Genomic DNA, 20,780 nt, shown 5'->3' with positions numbered 1-20,780 from the left:
TTTTCACCAGTGACTATGCCTCCAAAGGGCAAAAAAAATGCCCTTTGGGGGCACAGAATGTGCTAATGAAATGTATCGATAGTGTGAAGATGGGATGCATAAGTAACATAGAACAAGCTCAAACATTACATGGTGGAATCTGGGTAATCTTAGAGACTGAGGCAATAAAAAATAAGAAGATATGTATATTCTGATGCATTTACAGGCTAATAACAGGAACTTTGCTAAGAGTACAGAGTACATGTGTTTCCAGATACCAGAGAAGAGAAAGTGTGTAACACTTCAGATAAATCTCAACCTAGATTCCTGTCTTTCTCTTCATTCTCTTTCTTCAGGCACATTAGGGATGTATTATCTACCTTCATAATGTTGTATAATTATTTTTATTTCATATTTTGATCTCTGATGTAATTACACTGGCATTCTCTATATTATCCAAACTTTTTCCCAATCTTATTTTGTAGACCTTCCTTATTATAATCTCAGAGCAGTAAATCTTGCAAGGATTTGATATAGATCTTCTCAGATCCCTAAATAGGCCATCATATGAAGTTATGAAAGACAACCTCTTATTAAACTTTCAAATTAATCTCTTCTAAATCTAGCTTCTAGCTTTCTGTCTACATTTTCATTCTTATTTCTCTTTCATTCACATACCAAATGATTTTACATACATTTCTTAGAATACACTGCATTCTTTCTTGGAAATGCTTGGTCATTTTGCACTGGACAGACAGATACCATAATGATGGATTGGGTGAACGCTACAGAACAATGAACTATATAACTTTTTTTCTCATCTTGTTTCTATAGCCATGATTGTCAAAATTCCTCCCCTTTTTAGCAGAGTGTTCACAAATGAAAACTGAAAAATAGCATTATCTCACTGGGCTCCCTAAAATCTCCAAAATCAAACAGAATACCCTTCTACCACATCTAATTCTTTTTCCTAGGTAGCTTCTCCAGTCTGCTTGAGTTCCAAATAACAAACAACCTTGTAAGTACTGTTGCTTGCTCCCATGCACATTCTTTTTTTGTTTAATGTTCAGTTCCCCAGCCTCGTCGACCCCTGTCACTTACTGTCACAATTACTTGTCTAACTGTTGTACAGACATACAATATGTTATATTCTGCATTTATGTGTTTCTATCCACCAATTTTGGTATTTTCTCCCCTCTTCCTTTCCCATTGTCAGCTTTGCAACCTGCAGCTTTTTTTTTTTTTTCAGTTTTAAAGGTGTTTTCATAATGGTGTAATTTAAAATCTTGTTTGACAAGATGCATTTTAACAATCTTCTTCCATGTTAATAGTTTTGTCTGTAAGGAGATTTTCTCATTTGGATGTGTCTTAATTAGTCTATACAATCTCTGTGTATATGAGGGAGAACTCCATATGGATTGCTTCTCCTTTCACTGTTTTTAAAGCAGACACAAAATAGCAGTCTAATTTTATTGTTAAATAATTTATGGTTATTGTTACTGGTAATTAGATTAACACCTCTCTGCAAAGTAGTTTTATCATATGGCTTTTGCACCTATTCTAAGTTTCTGCCATTTCTTCTTTCATTTGGTAGGCAACTTTCAGGTGATTTACAATAACTCTTATCACTTTATTTCTAGCTTCCCTCATCAAGCTCATTTTTTCCCCAAAAACCAGAGTGGTACTGGAGTCGTCTCACCTGTCTTTGGAAATCTGCAGCATAGACATCTAAAGCTGATATAGTTTTATAGATTTGCTCTGCTGTCAGTGGAGGCACCTCTACAGCACAATTCATCTGACTTATTTTAGACAAGTAAATGATGAGGTGAACCATGCCCCACTAAGTGACTTTCTCTCCATTCACTATAAAAGCAGTGTAATCAACTAGTTCATGTGTGGACATCTGCAATGTACATATCTAATGTGAAATAAATTGAATTCCATTCCTATACTGTTTTGCTTTATAAATCGCTAAAATCTCTGTGTCCCTGTATTATTTCATTTTTATATTTGTCCCCTCTTCCACTTTATCTAGTTGCATGACACACACGAAACAAGGTGAACCTAACAGATCCTAGTCATTTTTTTACTATCTTTTACAATGCTAGCAAAAACTGCATTTTTTATCACCTACATCATCATGGGTTTGTATTGTTTGCTGTTATTTCTCCTGGGGAAAAAAGGAAAAAAAAGCAATACCATTATAAATAGCTCTTGTCTCTAATCTATCTACTGTTCAATATTTGTAGCATGTCAATCTGCTGAAGTTATAAGCCCTTCTGTTCTTCTGTGCCTAACCTTATTACTTTCCATTTCCTGGCAGCAAATCATATGGTTCAGGCACCGGCTTCTGACCCTGTTCTATGGGAGTCACGTTCATTTGTTCTCATCCTCAGTGCTTTGTCCACAGTTTTCTATTATTGTCAGGTTTCATTATCCTTCTACATTTCCCTACTCAGAACCCCTCTTGTTACATATCTGTCTGGCAATTCATATCAAGGTCTGTGCTCATTCCTGTTAAATACTCCATTAGAAATCATTAGCAAGTCAAGACCATGAAGATGAAAGGTTTACATTTTCAGAAATATTCTTCCATTGATCTGGATGTTATTGATTCTGGCAGAGGGACCTCTGAGGGAGGACAAAGAAGCAACTGTAGCAGTAGCAAGGGAGAAAAACTAAGAATATTTATAATCATCTTTACAACATGTTAGGAGTAACAGATGCACATACCAAATCAAGAAAATAAAGGTGGAAGTTTATAACAATAGATCTGTTTTCATTTTTCATATACAAGCCTCAATAAAAGATCTATATGCAATCTCTGAAGACACTGAAGCCCATGAGAATTATTCCCTTTCTTGACCACCTCCCATTTAACCATAATACATCTGTATTTAGAAGGTCTCTGTTATCACAGAGTCCAAGGACTTCACAAGCTGAAAATCACCCATATGAAACAAGAAGATCTTTTTACAGGAAAAGGACCAACAGGAAGGTCAAAATTTCAACTTTTGGTGACCAAGACCTGAGTTGAATTTAGTTCTTCATTAAGAACTTGAATCCCTAAATACCAACAGAGATTGTAGGTGCATATTGCAGATGGGTATGCCTGCTATGGGACAGCTGGCAGAAGACATATATCTTTACTCTGACCCTTCACACTTTGCGGCATTCAACTTCAGCAGACCTGACAATTCAGTCCCCAGCACTTGTGGACCTATGAAACTTACTGGCTAAAAAATATCTACATTGTCTAAAAATACCTTGAAATGCTGAAGTGTTGTCCCAGGACTACCTAAGCAAAAAAACAAGCAAACAAATAAAGAAAATAACATTGGTAGGTACTTTTTGTCTTAATAATGCAATAACCCAGAGTCACCAGGTGTCAGGCAAACACCACAGAAACATGAGTAATCTTCAAAAGGTCAAATTAGGTCTAAAGCAAATTGACACAAATAAGGAATAACCTCAACACTCAGCTGTAACTGAAACTAACAACTTTCTTAGGTTTGGCAATGTCTGCTTGAACATTACTTTCTTTTTATTTACACGTTCCTCAGAATCTTCTGACACACTATACAAGGCTCAGGACAACTCGCTTACTACAATAAGAACAAAATTATGTGCTGTTTATGCTCTGGTAAGGAAGAAATCCTACTAAGCACTTTGTGCATGAACAATATCCCTTGCTGATAAGACACAGTGAACGTGCAAAACAGAGAAAAAAATTATCAGTGTTTGAGCCGCAGTTAGTCCATGCATAAAGGAGGATCAATACAACAATTTGTAACTATCAAGAGCTGGAGGCTTTAAACGCCAGCTGGCTTAGCAGAAACCTGCCCACAGTGGCTGTATGTCAATATAAGGGTAATTTCCAAGCACCTTTAGTTGTTTTGCTCTAACATGATAACCAGTGGACTCTCACATCCCGAGGCTTTCTCTTCAGATCTCTGGGTAGGAACTTGGAAGAACCACGGCAGAGACTGCACTAAATAAGCCTTTCAAGTTTGCACAGTCTGGCGTGCGCTGAGGAGTCTGATTGCCCTGTAGCTGCATATCCTGCACACGGATGAGGACCTGAGGTTCCATACATCGTTTTTGCTTTCCTTTAAAATGCATAATAATTACTTCCAAGAAGTGGGACAGAGCTACCATAAATGGCCATATTATGAGTTGTGACTTAACACTACCTAGGGATATATTTATAAAATGTGATTATGTGTGGCACGGGAACAGCACCAATACATTTTTGTCTCTCAACTCAGGATCAAGCTATATTGGAGCAAAGCCAGGGTAGTCCTAGAGTGGCTGCAGGGGCAAACAGAAAAATCAAACGTTGATCCAGCTGGAGCTCAGAGTGAGCAATATCGTGTCTTCCATGATTATATCTGTTTGCTTAGCCTTACAGTCAAAGGAAAGCAATCTGCTATTGAAGTCTCTGTAAGTTGCAACCTACAGAATTGTGGATTTCTTGTTAAAGAGTTTGATGAGTATACATATGGCAAACCTTGAAAGAAAAGAAATTCTAAGGAGGCAGCAGGATACAGTGCATGGGTGATATATAGCTGCTTCTTTTCCACCGAGTCTGTACAAACTGCCACCTTTGCCTGCCACAAGCAAACATAAACTCCCTCACCTTTCCACTGAAAAACATACAGCTCCCAGGGGAGTATTCATTTAGCGAATGTCAAGGACTGTGTCTTACTGTGCGGTTCTTCTGCAGAGAAACACATGTGGCAGAGAGCACGTCTGTAAACTCAGGACGTCCTGAATTCCCCAGGCAGCTCAGGTGACAGCTATGTCACTACCATGCTTTCCAAACTCTTAGGAAGCGACTTCCTACAGAGCAAGCGCAACACCTAAACTTGAAGCCACATCTAAGTGACTAGATGATGCTCCTAATAAGAATAAGTAATTGTAATCGCAAATGTTTTTGCTATCTGTTTGCTTGACAACTGACCTTGATTTTGCTTTAACTTATTTTTTTAGCAGTTCTTTAAAATTGTTAGGGTGTCTACTTTTTTACAGCTGGTTTCCAGTATGGTTGATTAACACCAGTATTCTAGACCCACTAAAATAAACAGTAAATTTTCTATTGCCTACACTACAGTTGGAACTTTATAAACCTAGTGTCGGTAAACATAGCATTTCTGCATTTTCCTGGTTAGCCAATGGATTTTCCTTTTTCAACTAAATAATGAAAAGGTGACATTTATTACCTACTTTTCAAGAAATATTTCAGCCAACTGAATGACATTGTTCCATTTCAGAATGTGGAATTAAAAGGGTGAGCTAATTTAACAAAGTAGTTAAATACTCATAATCTCAGAGCATTCAGGTTGACTCAGTGGTTTTTAATGCTTCCAGGCACTGGCAACATCTGGACAGTAATAATCAATACTAATTTCTATCTGCTGTGATATTTGCATGTTATTGTACTTTTAGGACAAGATCACAGATTAAAGATGCAAAATTTATTGCAATCATCTTTTAAGAACCTTTTTTCCTTAATTAATTAAACACTTGACTAGATCAGAATTTCTGCTTCTTTATTGCTGGTTATATTGGTAAATTCTAATTACAAATGTCTTCAGTAATTTTGAATCCTTGTTTCTCTTGAGTTAAAACACATGGGAAAATTTACAAGGAGATACGTAGATAGCATAGACCTAGAAGTGCAAATGCAAAAAAGTACCGTAGGAACAGAGACATAGCAAAACTATTGCTTGAAAAATTGTGCAAAATTTGGGGGTTTTGGAAGAATGGACTTAACTAGTCACTCCCATTTCTGTGAAAATTCTTTTAATCAGGGTGCAACCTAATCAAGCTGTATTTCACACACTGCAAGGGTGTTATAAGAAACTTGAAAGATATTCATTTCATGATAGCATAACATCTAACTTTTCATGTCTCATTGAAAGAAAAAAAGTGATTGATGGAATAATCAACCATCATTATTACATGAAAATTCTTTTTTTTGCCTAAAACTAAATTTCCTCCTTTATATTAAAACTATGGTAATATGTTGATAGTTTCTTTCTGTAAACAAAGTCAGTGGGTTTTGTTTTGTCTTGTTTTGTTTTCTTATTGGACAATGATAAAAAACGTTTACTAGCAAAAAATAATGTTTAAAAATCATGGTAGCTTCCTTAACCCTTTGGAGATGATACAGATATGTTGCTTTAATCCCAAAGGGTAACTTGTAATTCATCTTCTATAAAACAGAAAATTTTCATCTAAATGAAAATGAAAAATTATCCAGATGTTGATGACAGGTCTGTCTTTGTGTATGGTGCACAATAAAAAAACTCCAACAAATACACAAAATTTTTCCTGTACTGCACTAAGATTTCTTGTTTCACTGCTGGCTGGGTAGAAATATGGAGTCATACATTTATAGTTGCTTCGATTCTGTTTTCACTAGAATAAAAATACAACAAAAACCATGACTTTATATAAACTAACAGCCACCTAGTACTACTAAGACAGGCTATTGAGAGTCCATTTGGACAGGACTTCTAGGAAGTGTTGTATTCTTAGCTGCACAGTGACCCAAATGCAACAAGGGTAATGAATATCCTCCCACTCATGTCCTATACTTGTCTAAGGCATGCTTCGGAGACGTGGCTTCAGTCTCCTTTGGATTAAAGGCTTAGGAGTCAATTACTTTATTTTTTAGTGAATATCTGAATCACAGACTAATATGAAAAGTTTGAGGAAAGGACTAAGCTCCAGTGTTTCTACCATGTTCATCTCAAAGCAGAATTAGCACCGCTGTATAAAATATTTCTAATTCCCTTCTGGAACTGTTCAGAGGCATAAACCTCTTCCCCTTGATTTAACATAGAAGGGTTGTACCACACCCTTTTACCCTCCAGCTGAACTCCTAAAAGTTAGGCAAGTCAGCATCAAAGTTAATCATACTGGATAACAAACCTCACCCATTGTAATTCGTGGGTATAAGGAGGAAGCTATGATTGGTGTGTAAATTTTGATACAATAGTTAAAAACACATCCAAATTTTCATACTCTGAAATGTAGCTGAGTATCCTCTAATCATCTTACCTTTACATAAATAGCTCAACTACCAGCAAATAGAACTGTATTCAAGTAGAGTACCAGGCAAACGATAATTTGTTAATAGAGTTGTAAGTAATAGAGAGAAGCACCATTTTCAAATCCATCTGACTGTGTAGGCTCCTATGACTTGGCTGAAAAGAGTTTAGGCTTCCAAGTGTAACTAATAATAAAGAGTATTCTGTATTTCCTGTATTCCAAACTATTTTTTATTAAATGCTAATATAATTATAAAAGTTAATAACCTAAAGAAATGGGCACAAATTGAAAAATGTTAATATGGAAGCCTCACTAATGCATCATCACTTTGAAAGTGTGCTATGCACAGAATCCACAGAATTGCAACTAAAATCTTTACTGCAAATTATTTTACCTTTAATTATCACATGTTCAATTTTGGTGATAGAGATAACAGGAGAATTGAGAAAAACTGTCTCTCTGTTTAAAATAGAATGCCTCAGGAATTTATGCATCAAATCCATTTTATTTCAGGCTTACAAGGGAAAGATTTGGCTAAGCCTATGGGGAGCAACATTTTGGGTCCAATCTGTTCAGCATAAAACATAACCTGCTGTGTGGCCAAAATGATTGGATACCTTAATCCTCAGGAATAACAGCAAATGCTTCCTCTGCTGGAGTAAATTAGAGAAGCTTCTAAGATAAACTATCTTCCACATATTTAATATTTCTTACTACTAGAAATGCTTTAACCAGCCTTTGAGAAAATCTGTCTGACTCATAGCTGCTTGCAGAAAAACATACAGAAGTAGATGAGTTGCTATGGTTCCTAAATGCTAATGGACAGACTCGCTCTCTGGTAGCCTTTAGAGGTATCAGCCTTTCCCATCAGCTATATGAAGAACTAAACACTATTTTAAACCTCACCAGCTACTGAAACTGAGGGAAACCTATTTGCCTGCGAGGGATGAACTGAATCCCATCACTTTCTTCTTGGATGTCTTATTCAGTTTGTTCGGATTCTCCCTGTTTTTCCTTAAGATCACACCTGGTAGCAAGGTCTAACATGTCTAACTTGCTCTTGAATCCAGTACTGCTTTGGCTATAGATCTGAACTGGGTTGATTACTGCTGAATACAACATCTCCCTAGAGTAGAAAAGCTAAATAGTGTTGTCTGATGATGTCGGCAATGTCTATTAATTATAAATTTATTCTCTCCTCACTGTAATTTCTGCCCTACAGTATTAAGTCTACCTGATTTCACCATCATTCCCTTTAACGTAGAGAAATAGTTATTTTCCTACTTATATGAGAATCTAAGATTTGTCAAGATAATTTCACTGACAGTGACCTCCCTGAAGAATTGCTCTATTTTTTGAGTGTGTCACATATCAGCCATTACCAATTAGATCACTTTTTACATGAATGAACTATAAATGCGGCATATTTATACTACCAAATACCCTTCATAAAATCCTTGTTGCTTTTTTTCCCTTGATAGTCTCTCTAATGTGTTATTTCATTTTGTAAGTAAAAGTTGATGTAGGAAAATGAAAAAGGCTCATATTATTCTGTTACAGCGGTACTAAAAAGCAATTCATTTCCCCTCATGACTGTCCTGCTGGCTTGCAGAACTGTTGTCTTACCAAACATGTCATAAATAGACGTATGGAAAAATTAATAACTTGTATAAACATTCTTACTTGATTTGACAGATTTAAGAGATTTTAAATTTAAACATTTAAGTTAGGAAGCTTGTCAAGGTATTCTTTTCCTCAAAACACATGGCATGCCTTCTTCATGTTAATAAAGATATAAAGGATGTCTGAAGGGCTTAATAACACCGCAGAACTGCAGCTGTGATGTTTCGTACACTGACTAAAAGGTAAAAAAATACAGGCGGTATGGATCCAATTTCTTTGCAGATACCTTTTCACTCGGAATGGAAGGGGTTAGTTTATACTACTCCTCACTACTGCTTGAGTTTTTTACTTGATCATATTAGAAAATATTGTACTCTAATATATCTGAATATCCTCACCTATCAGGACATGCAAATAAATTTTCATGGGTAATGAGGGTAAATCCTTTATCACCTTCCTTTACATATTAATTATTAAAATACCTTATGAATTCGACCTTGTTCCTCAAAACAGAGAATTGACCTCAGTCACATTCTACATCATGAATTTTCTATCTGGAGCTGCTCAATTAATCAGTACTTAAGATCTGTACATAAGCAAGAGCACAGCTATAAATTGCACTTACTTTTAGGTTCTACCTTCTAATTTCACACCCAGCATCTTCATAATCTCTGATTTTAATCACATGGATTCATGAGGTACCTAAGAATCACAGCAGCTCCAAGCTTTGCCTGCTGCGTGTGCTTACATTATAACCATACATTACTTAAACCCATTAAGAGTGATTCAGACCACTGTGCAATTTTAGTTTCTTGTATAGCCACCTGGATTAATTCCATTAAAATAATTAGCATGCCAAAGCAGAACTAATTTGAAATCATCCCCTGCTCATCCCCAATAATAAATTAACAGAGGTAACAACTGCTTTCTTAATTTAACATGAAGGTACGGGAAACTAGACATCAGGATTCTTTATTACAAATGGTCTGCCATAGCCCCAGTGCATTCACAAGCCAAATTAAACACCTCTGAAACCATGACAAAAATACATGAAAAGAATGAACTATTTTGAATTCTGGGATTTTATGAGTTCAGGTCGATGTTAGTTTAAGCTTTAGCCATGTTTTCAAACATTCTTCTGTATCACCAAGATTTTCAAAAAAATGACATGGAATTATGTCACGTGATTAACTTATGAGAGAACAAACATCACAGATCTTAATAAAACTGCAGCAGAAATTCCCCCTCCCACTCCCACTTCTGCAGCAGAAAGCAGTGTCTTTATTTCTTCAGCAGAGTGCAGATTAGTGAAACTAGGGTTGCTGCCACAGTGAATCCCAGCAAGGTCAGAAGGGTTCAGCCCTTTCCAGCTCATTGTTAATCTTGTTTGTCCCTATCTGATCTACTCATCTGCTATTATCTCCCATTACACTTAGATAGTTTTTAACCCTGTCAGAATATGGTACCAGTGGCACCATATGTTGCTAAGTGTTTCTGACAGTACAAAGCCCTAAATTATGAACTGACAATAAGATCTCAAAACTTCAAAAATCACAGATGTGCCCAACTTCAACTATTTCAAAAAGGGTTTTTTTTCCTCTATTGGTAGTTGTAGACTTGAGAGTTGGATTTTTAAAAATCTGAGTTAGGAGCACAGCTCCAGTACATTTTAAGTGGGACATTTAGTTCTAGTGTGCTTAATGCCTTAAAAATGTCAAAACTTATCAGCCTCAAAGGGCACCATTTTAAAGCTTCTGTTTTAATGATAAATAATGATTTGAGAATGCAAATTTTGTACTCAGCAAAAGAATAGAGAGATGTCAGCTTTCTTCAAGAAAACATTTAAAACAGTCTGAGCTGAATATTAAGTCAGGAGAGTTTTGCACAGATTGATGTCTTAGCAACTTCAAAAGATAGCAGGAGAAGATGAATTTTGTAAATGGCTGATTCTACAATAATGATCCTCTGGAGGGTTCAAAATTCACCATGAAAAACCCCATTCTTCATGTTTTTTAAAACTGTCCTCTATGGATACTACTTTTTCAGAAAAAAAACCCTGCAATGTAAAGTGATCATTAATTTTTAGTTTACAAGAGTCGACACCTTATTTTGAGGTTGCCTGCTAGTTTCTGTTGTTATGTTCTCACTCTCTGGTATCATTCTGCCCTTTCAGGATGAAATTTTGCATGTTTGCTTTTTAAATGAGGCTGATGCTGCATGTGTGTGTGTCTCTGTGTGTGTAGCCAAAATGAATCTTTTCTCAAAGGCATTTACTTAACATATCTAAAAACCAAATAACAGCAAGGCTTACTAGTCCACTCAGACTATGAAATTAGTTCCAGAAGAATAGAGTAAAGGTAACATATGTTCATTTAGTATTGTAAAGCAAGGGTAAGTGAAATACTTTTCTTTCTTTCAAGTCCAGCTAGAGCTATAGAATCACAGCATGGCTGAGGTGGGAAGGGACCTCTGGAGATCACCTAGGCCAACCCCTCTGCTTAGAGCAGGCTCAGCTAGAGTAGGTTGCCCATGTCCAGCCGGGTTTTGAGTATTTCCAAGGATGGAGACTCCACAACCTTTCCAAACAACCTGTTCCAGTGTTATTGTAGATTTGTCACAAAATCCCAGCAAGCAACATAGTTGCTTTACTTTGTCCCAGAGAAGACCAGAGAAAAGGTTGCACAGTCAGAATTTATTTCCTGAGCCTCCTCTTCACCAGGAGGGGGAATTGATGTTGCAGTGACCTCTGGCAGAAGCAGACAACATTTATCTAAGCATTGATGTCAGAGGGGAGTCAGTGCTTCCACCTATTCTCTGCTCCCTTCTCGCTTATCCTTGCTCACCTATAAAGATGTCCAAGTAGCAAGTATCCCTGTTCATCCACAGGATAAGTAGCCCATCAAAGCAAATAAGATGCCTGTTTGCATGTATGAGAGCACAAGTCAAGTTATGCCCTTACCTTTAAGATTAAGAGAAAGATTCATTGTAATATCTGCAAATATATTGTGTTATAGCGTGTGATGTTTTCTCAATATTTATCCCTGGAACTACTACGGTGTGTTAATGTAAATATAAATACAAATATATGATTAAAGGTAGACAAAAAAACAGCTACCCTATGCTAGCTATAAATCTATCTATATATATATATAAAGAGTGAACTTTTATCAAATAGCCAGAAACGGCTCGTTATGGTCTACTAGCAGTGACCACCAAGAACACAGGGAACTAACTATGGCGCATCTCAGCACACTGGCTTTATATTTTATTGTTGTTTAAAAACTCTTTTGATGTACACAGCAATAGGCTGCACCAGTTACATGTTAGAGGTTTCTTTTCCTATGAAATTAAATTAATTATTAGACTGCCCATTATAAATGAAAAGCAATTGGATTTAGACACCATACTTTGCTAGCTGTCCTAAGAAAAACAGAGACAATAATAAAACAGGAGACTACACTCAACAGTAACTCAAATGTCACGTACAAATACATTTCTTTATTCCTGTTACAAATGAAGACGTGCTATCCCCTTTAAAATCATGCTGAACTGTGAGATTCTCTGCATTTAGCATACAACTGGTAGAAGAATATCTAAGCAGAAACAAACGTCGTATCAATTACATCAGTACACTGTGTGCTGGTGGTTATGATCAGCCTTCAGTCATGAAGGTGTCATGGGATATTACACAGATGAATCCTTCAGGGGAACAAATCTTCTTCGCAATTCGTAAATAAAAATAAACAGAGTAAACAAAAATAAACACATTTCAAAGTGATTACATGCAATCAAAAGCAAAACAGTTACTCCAATTAGCAGAAATATGTATGTTTTCTTCCCCTTGTAAATACCCTCCATAAGGCAGGCAGGTGTCCTTCATAATATAGGTCATACTTTGTGAGGTGAAACCCACTAAGTTGAATGTGACAGCATATTAATTGGACTTGCACCCACTCATTAATATCTTGGTTAAGAGGGATATACTGAATTAAGAGAGATGAGAAGTTGGTTTAACATGCATAAGGGTAGAAACATGTGGGGAAACTGATATTGAACAAAAAGAAAAACTGCCTATCTCAAAAATGCCAGTTACTTCTTGATATTTGAAATTATTATCATCTTGAAAAGGAGAGGCTTAATTCTAAAACACAGGAAAAGTTATTTAAGCGTACAAAAAAACCTTTTTCACTGTGAAGATAATCAAGTATTGGAACTGATTGTTCAGAGCAAATTTTGGAGGATTTTCCATCCTTGTATATATTTAAAACCTGGCTGGACATGGTTTGGCTGATCCTGATCTGAGCAGGAGGTTGGAGTAGGTGATCTCCAGAAGCCCCTGCCAACTTCAGCAATGCTGTGGTCCTGTGATTGTCAGGATAGAAAAATGCTACTTTGAATGGCTGTGAAAGCCAGGGTTTTCCTTTCATATATCAGTTCACTTTTAATATACTACATTATTAATGATTGAACCTAGGATGCACGTCAAAACCAACATGCAGCACTACTGTCAACTCCCAGCACAGAAGGTCTAGCAATCTATGTAAATATTCACCTCGGTAAACCGAGTCAGACACAGTGGCAGTGCTGTCCTGAGGAACAGGAATTTGGGATTAATAAGAAAAGGCAAAGGGTTAAAGACTGTCCTCTGCTTATGCCTCCCAACGCATGACTGAAAAAAAGGAAATATTTGGGTACATAACACACCCAAAAACTGGTACACCAGTACATAATGAGGACTAGCCTAGTACAGGGAACAGTTAACGTATCCCATGGGACAAAAAGTTAATCTCACAGAAATGTGTTTTTTTTTTTTTTTCTTTTTTCATCTCTGTCAGTAAATCACTAGTTCAAAAACAGATACTTTTTCATTAGTGTCCAGAATGCTTTATCCCACACTTTCATTTCCCCTTGTTGCAATACTTAGAGTCAGCCAGAGAAATCATGACAGGTATTGATGAAATACAACAATCTAGGGAGAGAAAGGTTTCAAATAAAATGTACAGCTTATCTTTTTATGGTAAACTTTCATGCTCACCAAATGAAAATAGATCACTTTCCTTGTGCTTTAACAACACAGATCCAGAAGAGTATCTACTAGAAATGTAGATAATTATCACTGCAAACCTTACAATATGCTGCCTACCTTTGTCATCATAACATTTCCCATTTGCCAGCAACATATTTTGCTCCAGGTTCTCTTTAAAAACACTAAAGAATCATTACAACTCCTTCTATCCTTATATTCCTGGAGACAGGGATTCCCTTTTCATGAAAATTGCATTGGAAGAAAAAAGTTTTAGAAGAGGAAAATACTGTGAACTACAGCCAACATTCATATCAACCAAATGATCTGGTATATTACCTAAAGCAAAAAAAAAGCTTCCACTCAGAAGCTAAATTCAAAATGACCTTGTGCTTTTTTCAAAAAGGCTGGCAGCTGAGGTCATTGGAATAAATTGTGATAGACAGTGCTTCTCTCTGCATAGTTAGAAGGCATGTCTAGTACGTGAATCACCACCAAGTAGGGAAAAAAACACAGCAAAGAACATTGTTCCATTTCTTTGTAAAATAATGGTAGATATCGTCTACAACAATCGTGCCTTTAATGAAATAATGTAGGTTTTCAGCAACTGTATTTCACCATCAAGTATGTTCTAGCCTTTTCAATTCTACATTCACAAATTCATCCTGTTCTTTATTGGCCTCTACTGTTAACAGCGCAAGCATCTGTAACTACATTTCCCCAGCAGGCAGATCCCAGCTGCACAGAATATTATGTAGTGTTGTTGAAAAATATATATTGTAGTTGTGTTAAAGCTCACTAACTCACTGAGTCAAAAACAATGAAATAGAAAAGAAGCCAGAACTGTTAGTGAGTGTTTTAATTGAGATTTAAATATGCAAATGGAAAGCAAATTCCTCATTATTCACTTTTGTAAGGAAATTGTTAACAGTAATTTCAGAAGAAGGCAATTTTCAAAAGGGTATTTTTTTTCAATTCATTCTCTTGCAAACACATAAGCAACCTCTGTCAAAGGATTTTAATCTGTCAATAGGACTGCATGAGTCCTCAACTTGTTTCTATAATAGCAGCTTTTTACCGGAATGTTTTGATCGACAGATTCTTATTTTTAACATCTGCCTCTCTTGGGAGCAGCTTAATGTTAAGACAAAAAATACACTTGGGGTTTCAAAGCAGGTGGAAAAACTCACAGTTCTGATTAAACGAGAACTGCTTCTAATCCTGTTTTCCACTGTGCGTTACAGCATCCTATATAAAGAAGCAAACACGTCTTGTCACTTCTGAAACATTTAAAGAAAAAGGGGAGAAGAAAAGAGTACATGTAACTTACCATTAAAGTTTACTGCCCGGATATAGCTAAGTAGTTCTTTACCATCAATTGTGCTCATCCTTGGACATAGACCAATATATCCAGGACAGAGATCTTTATGCATGTTGTGTAGTGCATAGGCCATGGAATATACTGCATCAATTACAAACTGAACTTTTCCTTCTTGCTCATAGGCTGAATCTCTTGCAATTCTTTCTAAGCCTAAGGAAGAAAGAGAAAGAGTCAGTTTACTTCTGTTTGTGGGTGTGTGTGTATATGCATGAGTATTTGCATGCAAAAAAATCACAGTAGAACACAAATAATTATAGTCAGATTGATAGGTAGAGTTAAGACTCATCTATCCATCACCTAAATAAACAAGACAAGGGAAAATATGGCCATCTGGTTTTGCCTCTAATCATTGTACACTGTGCCAGGTATATAAACAGTATGTTGAGTTCGGGCTGGGAAAGAGGACAGAATACTTCGTTACAAGAACAAGAAATATAGATATACGTATTTCTACAATCCAGTAGCAAAACTCTCTTTCCACCTTATTGACTTTCATTCAACAGCTGTTTATTGTTATTTATAGAACACTTCTACAGCAGCCTGCCATTTTGTTTTAGATAAATTTAAGGCTACCTTGATTTTTATCCCTGTCTATTGTTTGATAAACATTATTTAAACATGTCAGGGAAAAAAGCTGAATGCTTGCCAAGTGATGTGGCCATCTGTCTCCATATTGAAAAGTGCTTATTCTGAGACTTTTTTTCCTGTATTTACTAGTGAATTATGCTTCACATTGAGAAATGTGTACTGTCTGCTGTTTCCTACAGGGACATTTTTCCTTCAGAGGGAATACAGAGCAAATCAATACCTTATGAAATTTTGATTCTGCGGAATTGCCCACTTTAATCATCTATGTCTAAATCCAAAGAATCTTTTACATTCATAGGTGATAGTACTAAGTGGAAAAGTTAAAAAATAAAGTTCGGGAAAATTATATTTTAAGTAAACAACCAACATGAAATCTCATGTCCTATATAGGAATTCAGCCACTGATTTCAAATGCTCAAAATCTTCATTTATAAGGGAAAAGGAGGCTCTGCAGATCTCGATATGAAATCTGCCCTGCTGAAATCTACAGTCAAGGTCCCATTGACTCAGTGAACACAATGTTAAATACCTAGGTTACCTACCAGATTAACAACTCATTCAGTTTAAAAATAATCCATTCACATTATTTAAGACTGTTTAGAAATGAACCAAAAGTTTATGCACCAGTTTTTTTATTTTTACACTCTACATCTTATTTTTTTATGTTCCTTTTTTGTCTCTAAACACAGGCTTTTATCAGTTCAAGATATCAATTTTGTTCTACCCATGCTTTTAAAAGTGTTTTGTTTACGCCTGAAAATATACTATACGCGAGATCTTTAGACAATTATGCAAGCCCATATGACACGAAAAAAAGCCAGGGAGTCAACTCAGAAGCCGTTCTTCTGTTTGCCTGCTGCACTTCAGTGGCACCTCCTCACATTACAATGATAACATAGGAACAAATTTGTAATCTGACAATCAGTAGTGTTTTGTGCTTTAAACATCCCTGAGCACTGGGAGCGATAGATAGCCTTGAAAAATCCTGACGTGCTTTTATTTCTTCTCAGGGATTAGTTCAAAAGCGATAAAGCTATTACCTCTTGAAAAGGTACTAACCATTTAGAGAGGAAAGCATATAACTCATTTTTGTGATTTGTTACAAGTAACTTCATAGACGTTTTTCAAGACATGCTATCTAATGATTAGCAAATAATTAGTAAATAGTGCGACTCCACTGCAAATAAATAAACAGAAAAACTTTTCCTTGCACATGTTGAAAATTACACAATTAGTTGCAATGCATTTCCGAGCCGTAAAAGAAGATATGAAGGATGGAAAAGATGTGGCTTCATTAGATTGCAACTTTATTAACTTGTTTCACTTGGGAACTAGCTTCAAACAGTAAGTGATCGGTAAAGCTCAGGATCCCTACCTTAATTGTTCCTGCCTTGTTAAGGACTGCCGGACAGCAAGTGAAGGACATGGTTTACAGAAGGCACGCAGCAGTCAATAACCTCTGTGTGCTCCCAAGAGCTTCCTCATCCTCTAAACAGGATAGTCAGGACAGGAGGAGTTTGAAGGACATGCATCCATTTTAATTGCTAAGCCAAATGTAATTCTCCTCACATATCAGATAGATGGATGTGTATGTTGAAGGGTGGGAGGTTGGTGAAAGACAGAAGGCAATAACTTTCTATAATAAATGCTAAGTCATAAAACACTAAAAGTTGCAAGCACTTATGTAAGTGCATTGTACTAGGTGGTACAGATTTTTAAAGGGAAAAAAAATCAGCATTACACTCCCCTATGTTATACTGTAGTTTAAACACACATAGGATTTGCATGAATTTCTTCCACAGCATGTTTTACCTTTACTCTTCACACATATGTGATCATAAGCTACTTTATCATATAAATTACAGAGAAAAAAAAAAAAAAAAAGAATTTGTTAGGACTGAATGTGTTTCCTTACATACAAATGGGTGATGGATACCACAGAATTATCAGTTTTAAACCTGTCAAACCCAGAAGGCAATAGACAAGAAAAAAAACAATAAATTGGATTATGTGCTCTTTCTTTTTGAGGTTTCTCTTCATCTTCTTTTTCTAGAATTCTCAAAAATCTAAAACAATACTTTATAAAGATGACAAGAACTCATCAACTTAAATTACATTACACTGCCCTAAAAAAAATTTAATGTAAAGCAGTAAAATGATGCACATTGCCTAAGCCATAAATATAGTCAGCTACTACAGAGATAATATTACATGTTTGGAAGACACGATTATAATTTTTCTTCAGACTAGTATATCAAGTAATAATAGTTTTGTTTATAGCTTGACTCCAAGCTCTACAAGGCATGTTTCTACACACACTGGTGACTTGAAAGAATATAACAATTTGTATCTCATAATAGGAATGTTTTAATGCTTTCTTAATGATCACTCCAATTTCTCACCCTACAGCTTTTCCTCTGGAAAAATTGCTTAGGCTGTGAGGCTGTGTCTTTATCAAAAAGACTGAGAAGATGTTCCCAACTCTTGAACCTGGGCCCTTGATACCACTATGGTCTGACAGTGTGTCAAGAACTGGGACAAGAACTGGGCTCACACTGTCCCTCCCTATTCTGATCTCCAAACAAAGGAAACCCAGGGAAATGTGCCATGGTGGTTTCCAGCAGGTCTTCCAATCCAGCTGTTGAGAAGTGCAAGCTTGCGGGGAATTTTGGCAAAATGTCGAGACTTTCCCCAACCAATGGAGAAAATACATAGACACATGTACTAATGTTATCATCTTGGGCTAGAGAAGAGCTAGGAGAGGTGTAACACTAGTCCAGGAAAAGTGTCAGCTGTTCCTGGCTCCTTCCATTTGAAATCTCTTTTGGGAACCCTAGAGTGAGCACAGGAATGATCCTATAAGAGCCTGTACATGTGAAAGAGCTGCTACAGCTACTCTTGCACTTCCTAAGCAAGAGTGACAAGCTGGACTGTTGCAGGAGGTATTGCCTCCATACCTTCTAATCATTTCCCCCTTTGTTCCCATAGTTCCTGTGCTGCAGGAAAAATTGTGCATCCTGCTCAGGGTGGTGGAACTCACCTATGAGAAGGAAAGATAAGGAGCATAACAGTAGTAATGTAAGACATGGATTAGGTGGGTAAGGGGATGTGGCTGGGGCTACTGCTCTGGCAGGGAAGGCGAAGCAGGTGACATTGTCAATTCCCTAGGTATGAACTGGAAATCAAGAGATTTCAGGGAACATAATCAAGATACAACAATAAATTAAAATGTATCTTAATTAAAAACTCAATAACAGCATACAGCAAGTAAAGAAAGATCAATGTAATATAGCTAAGATAATGAATTCATACATGGGTGATGATATCACCTGTGGGATACAAACAACTATCTTGTGATATAGGGAAAAATATTTATTTAACTGCCCTGTTTCTGTAAATTCATGGTTCACCTAACGTTTCTGAGCAATCCCATTCCTGCTGTCTTACAAATCTTTCTGTTTCCATTTAGCATGATCGAAAACAATTTATGTAAATGTGAAGCCTACATTATCTCTCATGATTACTTCTATAGTTTCAAGGATCCATCCCATATATCTAGTTAAAATCTTAATTTATGCTACTTGAAGGCCAAAGGTTGAAACCAAGGACCACAAGGTTAGAGCTTCAGATTGGAACAATGTCGTGAGGGTGCAGGGTTTGAGAAAGGTTTTGGGCACTAGGCAGCTCTGGGAGATAGGAATGGGGCTCCATAGTTTAGAGGAACAGAGATATCTGGTATGGGGATGCAGTGTACATGGGAATAGGATGCTAATTTTGACAGAATAATCATCATAAGCTCAGGTTCCAAGCTTAGAAAAATCATGCAGTCAGAGACAAGAAAATAGGAACACATAACTAGAACTCCATGTAGGAAATAGGATGCTTCAAGATGTTGTGTTGATTTCCTAATCTCTAGTCAATGGCGCTTTTTTTCTTATCAATCTCCTTTATTATCATTTTTTCTTTGTTTTGTCTAGGACTGATTGGAACACAACTGGCCAGCTCACTTTTCATCTTCAGTTCAAATATTGGCTCAGCGTAAGCCTTCTTTCATTGTTTTGTGGTACTAATTCTCAAAATCTTATCAAAATCAAAAACTCAGAAAACTTCCAATTTTCCTCTCTGAAAACCCTCAGGTGGAAATTATAGAAATGTTCTTTTTAAAAACTCTCACCTTTAGTTGTTGCAATGTGTCATAGTCTTTCACTTAGTTAAAATGGAACTTACTATTTCATCATCATCTGGTAGGGTTACATCTTTTATTTCACTAACCTAAAAAATATTAATATAATACTTGTGATTTTCCTGTGCGATTATTGATATATCTAGCAACAGACTAATATTCTATGTTTGCTTGAAAAACTCAACTGCTGACTACAGATTTCCATATATACTATTTTAAGCCACTTATTTCTATGCCTGCCATTGCTTGATTTGTGTGTCTTACTCTTACCATTGGTGATTTTGGTCAAAATCAGTATTTACTGGGGAAAAAAAAAAAGCTTAGGAAAAAAAAAAAACAAGACTTGCATGTTGTCGCGGTTTAACCCCAACCAGCAACTAAGCACCATGCAGCCGCTCGCTCACTCCCCCCTGGTGGGATGGGGGAGAGAATCGGAAGAGGAAAAGGGAGAAAACTCATGGGTTGAGATAAGAACAGTTTAATAATTGAAGTAAAATAAAATAGAACAGTTAAATAGGTAAAGCTAAAGCTGCACACGCAAGCAAAGCAAAACAAGGAGTTCATTCGCTACTTCCCATCGGCAGGCAGGTGTTTGGCCATCTCCAGGAAAGCAGGGCTCCATCACGCATAACGGTTACTTGGGAAGACAAACGCCATCACTCCGAATGTCCCCCCCTTCCTTCTTCTTCCCCCAGGTTATATACTGAGCATGACGTCATATGGTATGGAATAGCCCTTTGGCCAGCCTGGGTCAGCCTTCCTGGCTGTGCTCCCTCCCAGCTTCTTGTGCACCCAGCAGAGCATGGGAAGCTGAAAAGTCCTTGACCAGCATAAGCACTACTCATCAGCTATTTAGCAACAGCTTAGCACTACTTAGCAAGAACCAAAACATCAGTATGTTATCGACATTGTTCTCATCCTGAACCCAAAACACAGCACCATAC

The 20,780-nt window shown here is 36.6% G+C and overlaps 1 protein-coding gene across 5 annotated transcripts in view; it reads right to left on the bottom strand.

Moving 5' to 3' along the window:
* Positions 1 to 20,780, bottom strand: part of GRM8 (glutamate metabotropic receptor 8) — a 342,436-nt gene that overhangs the window by 113,894 nt on the left and 207,762 nt on the right. For all 5 annotated transcript variants that reach the window (XM_087766391.1, XM_087766392.1, XM_087766389.1 and 2 more), the window contains one exon: positions 15,015 to 15,215. In XM_087766391.1, coding sequence (XP_087622517.1) covers positions 15,015 to 15,215 — 201 coding nt within the window. The remainder of the gene's footprint in view (positions 1 to 15,014; positions 15,216 to 20,780) is intronic.

Source organism: Nipponia nippon, unplaced genomic scaffold (assembly GCF_047370975.1).
Source record: "Nipponia nippon isolate SJK-2023a ecotype South Korea unplaced genomic scaffold, ASM4737097v1 scaffold_3, whole genome shotgun sequence".
NCBI lineage: Eukaryota > Metazoa > Chordata > Aves > Pelecaniformes > Threskiornithidae > Nipponia > Nipponia nippon.
This window is presented reverse-complemented; position numbering and strand designations above follow the sequence as displayed.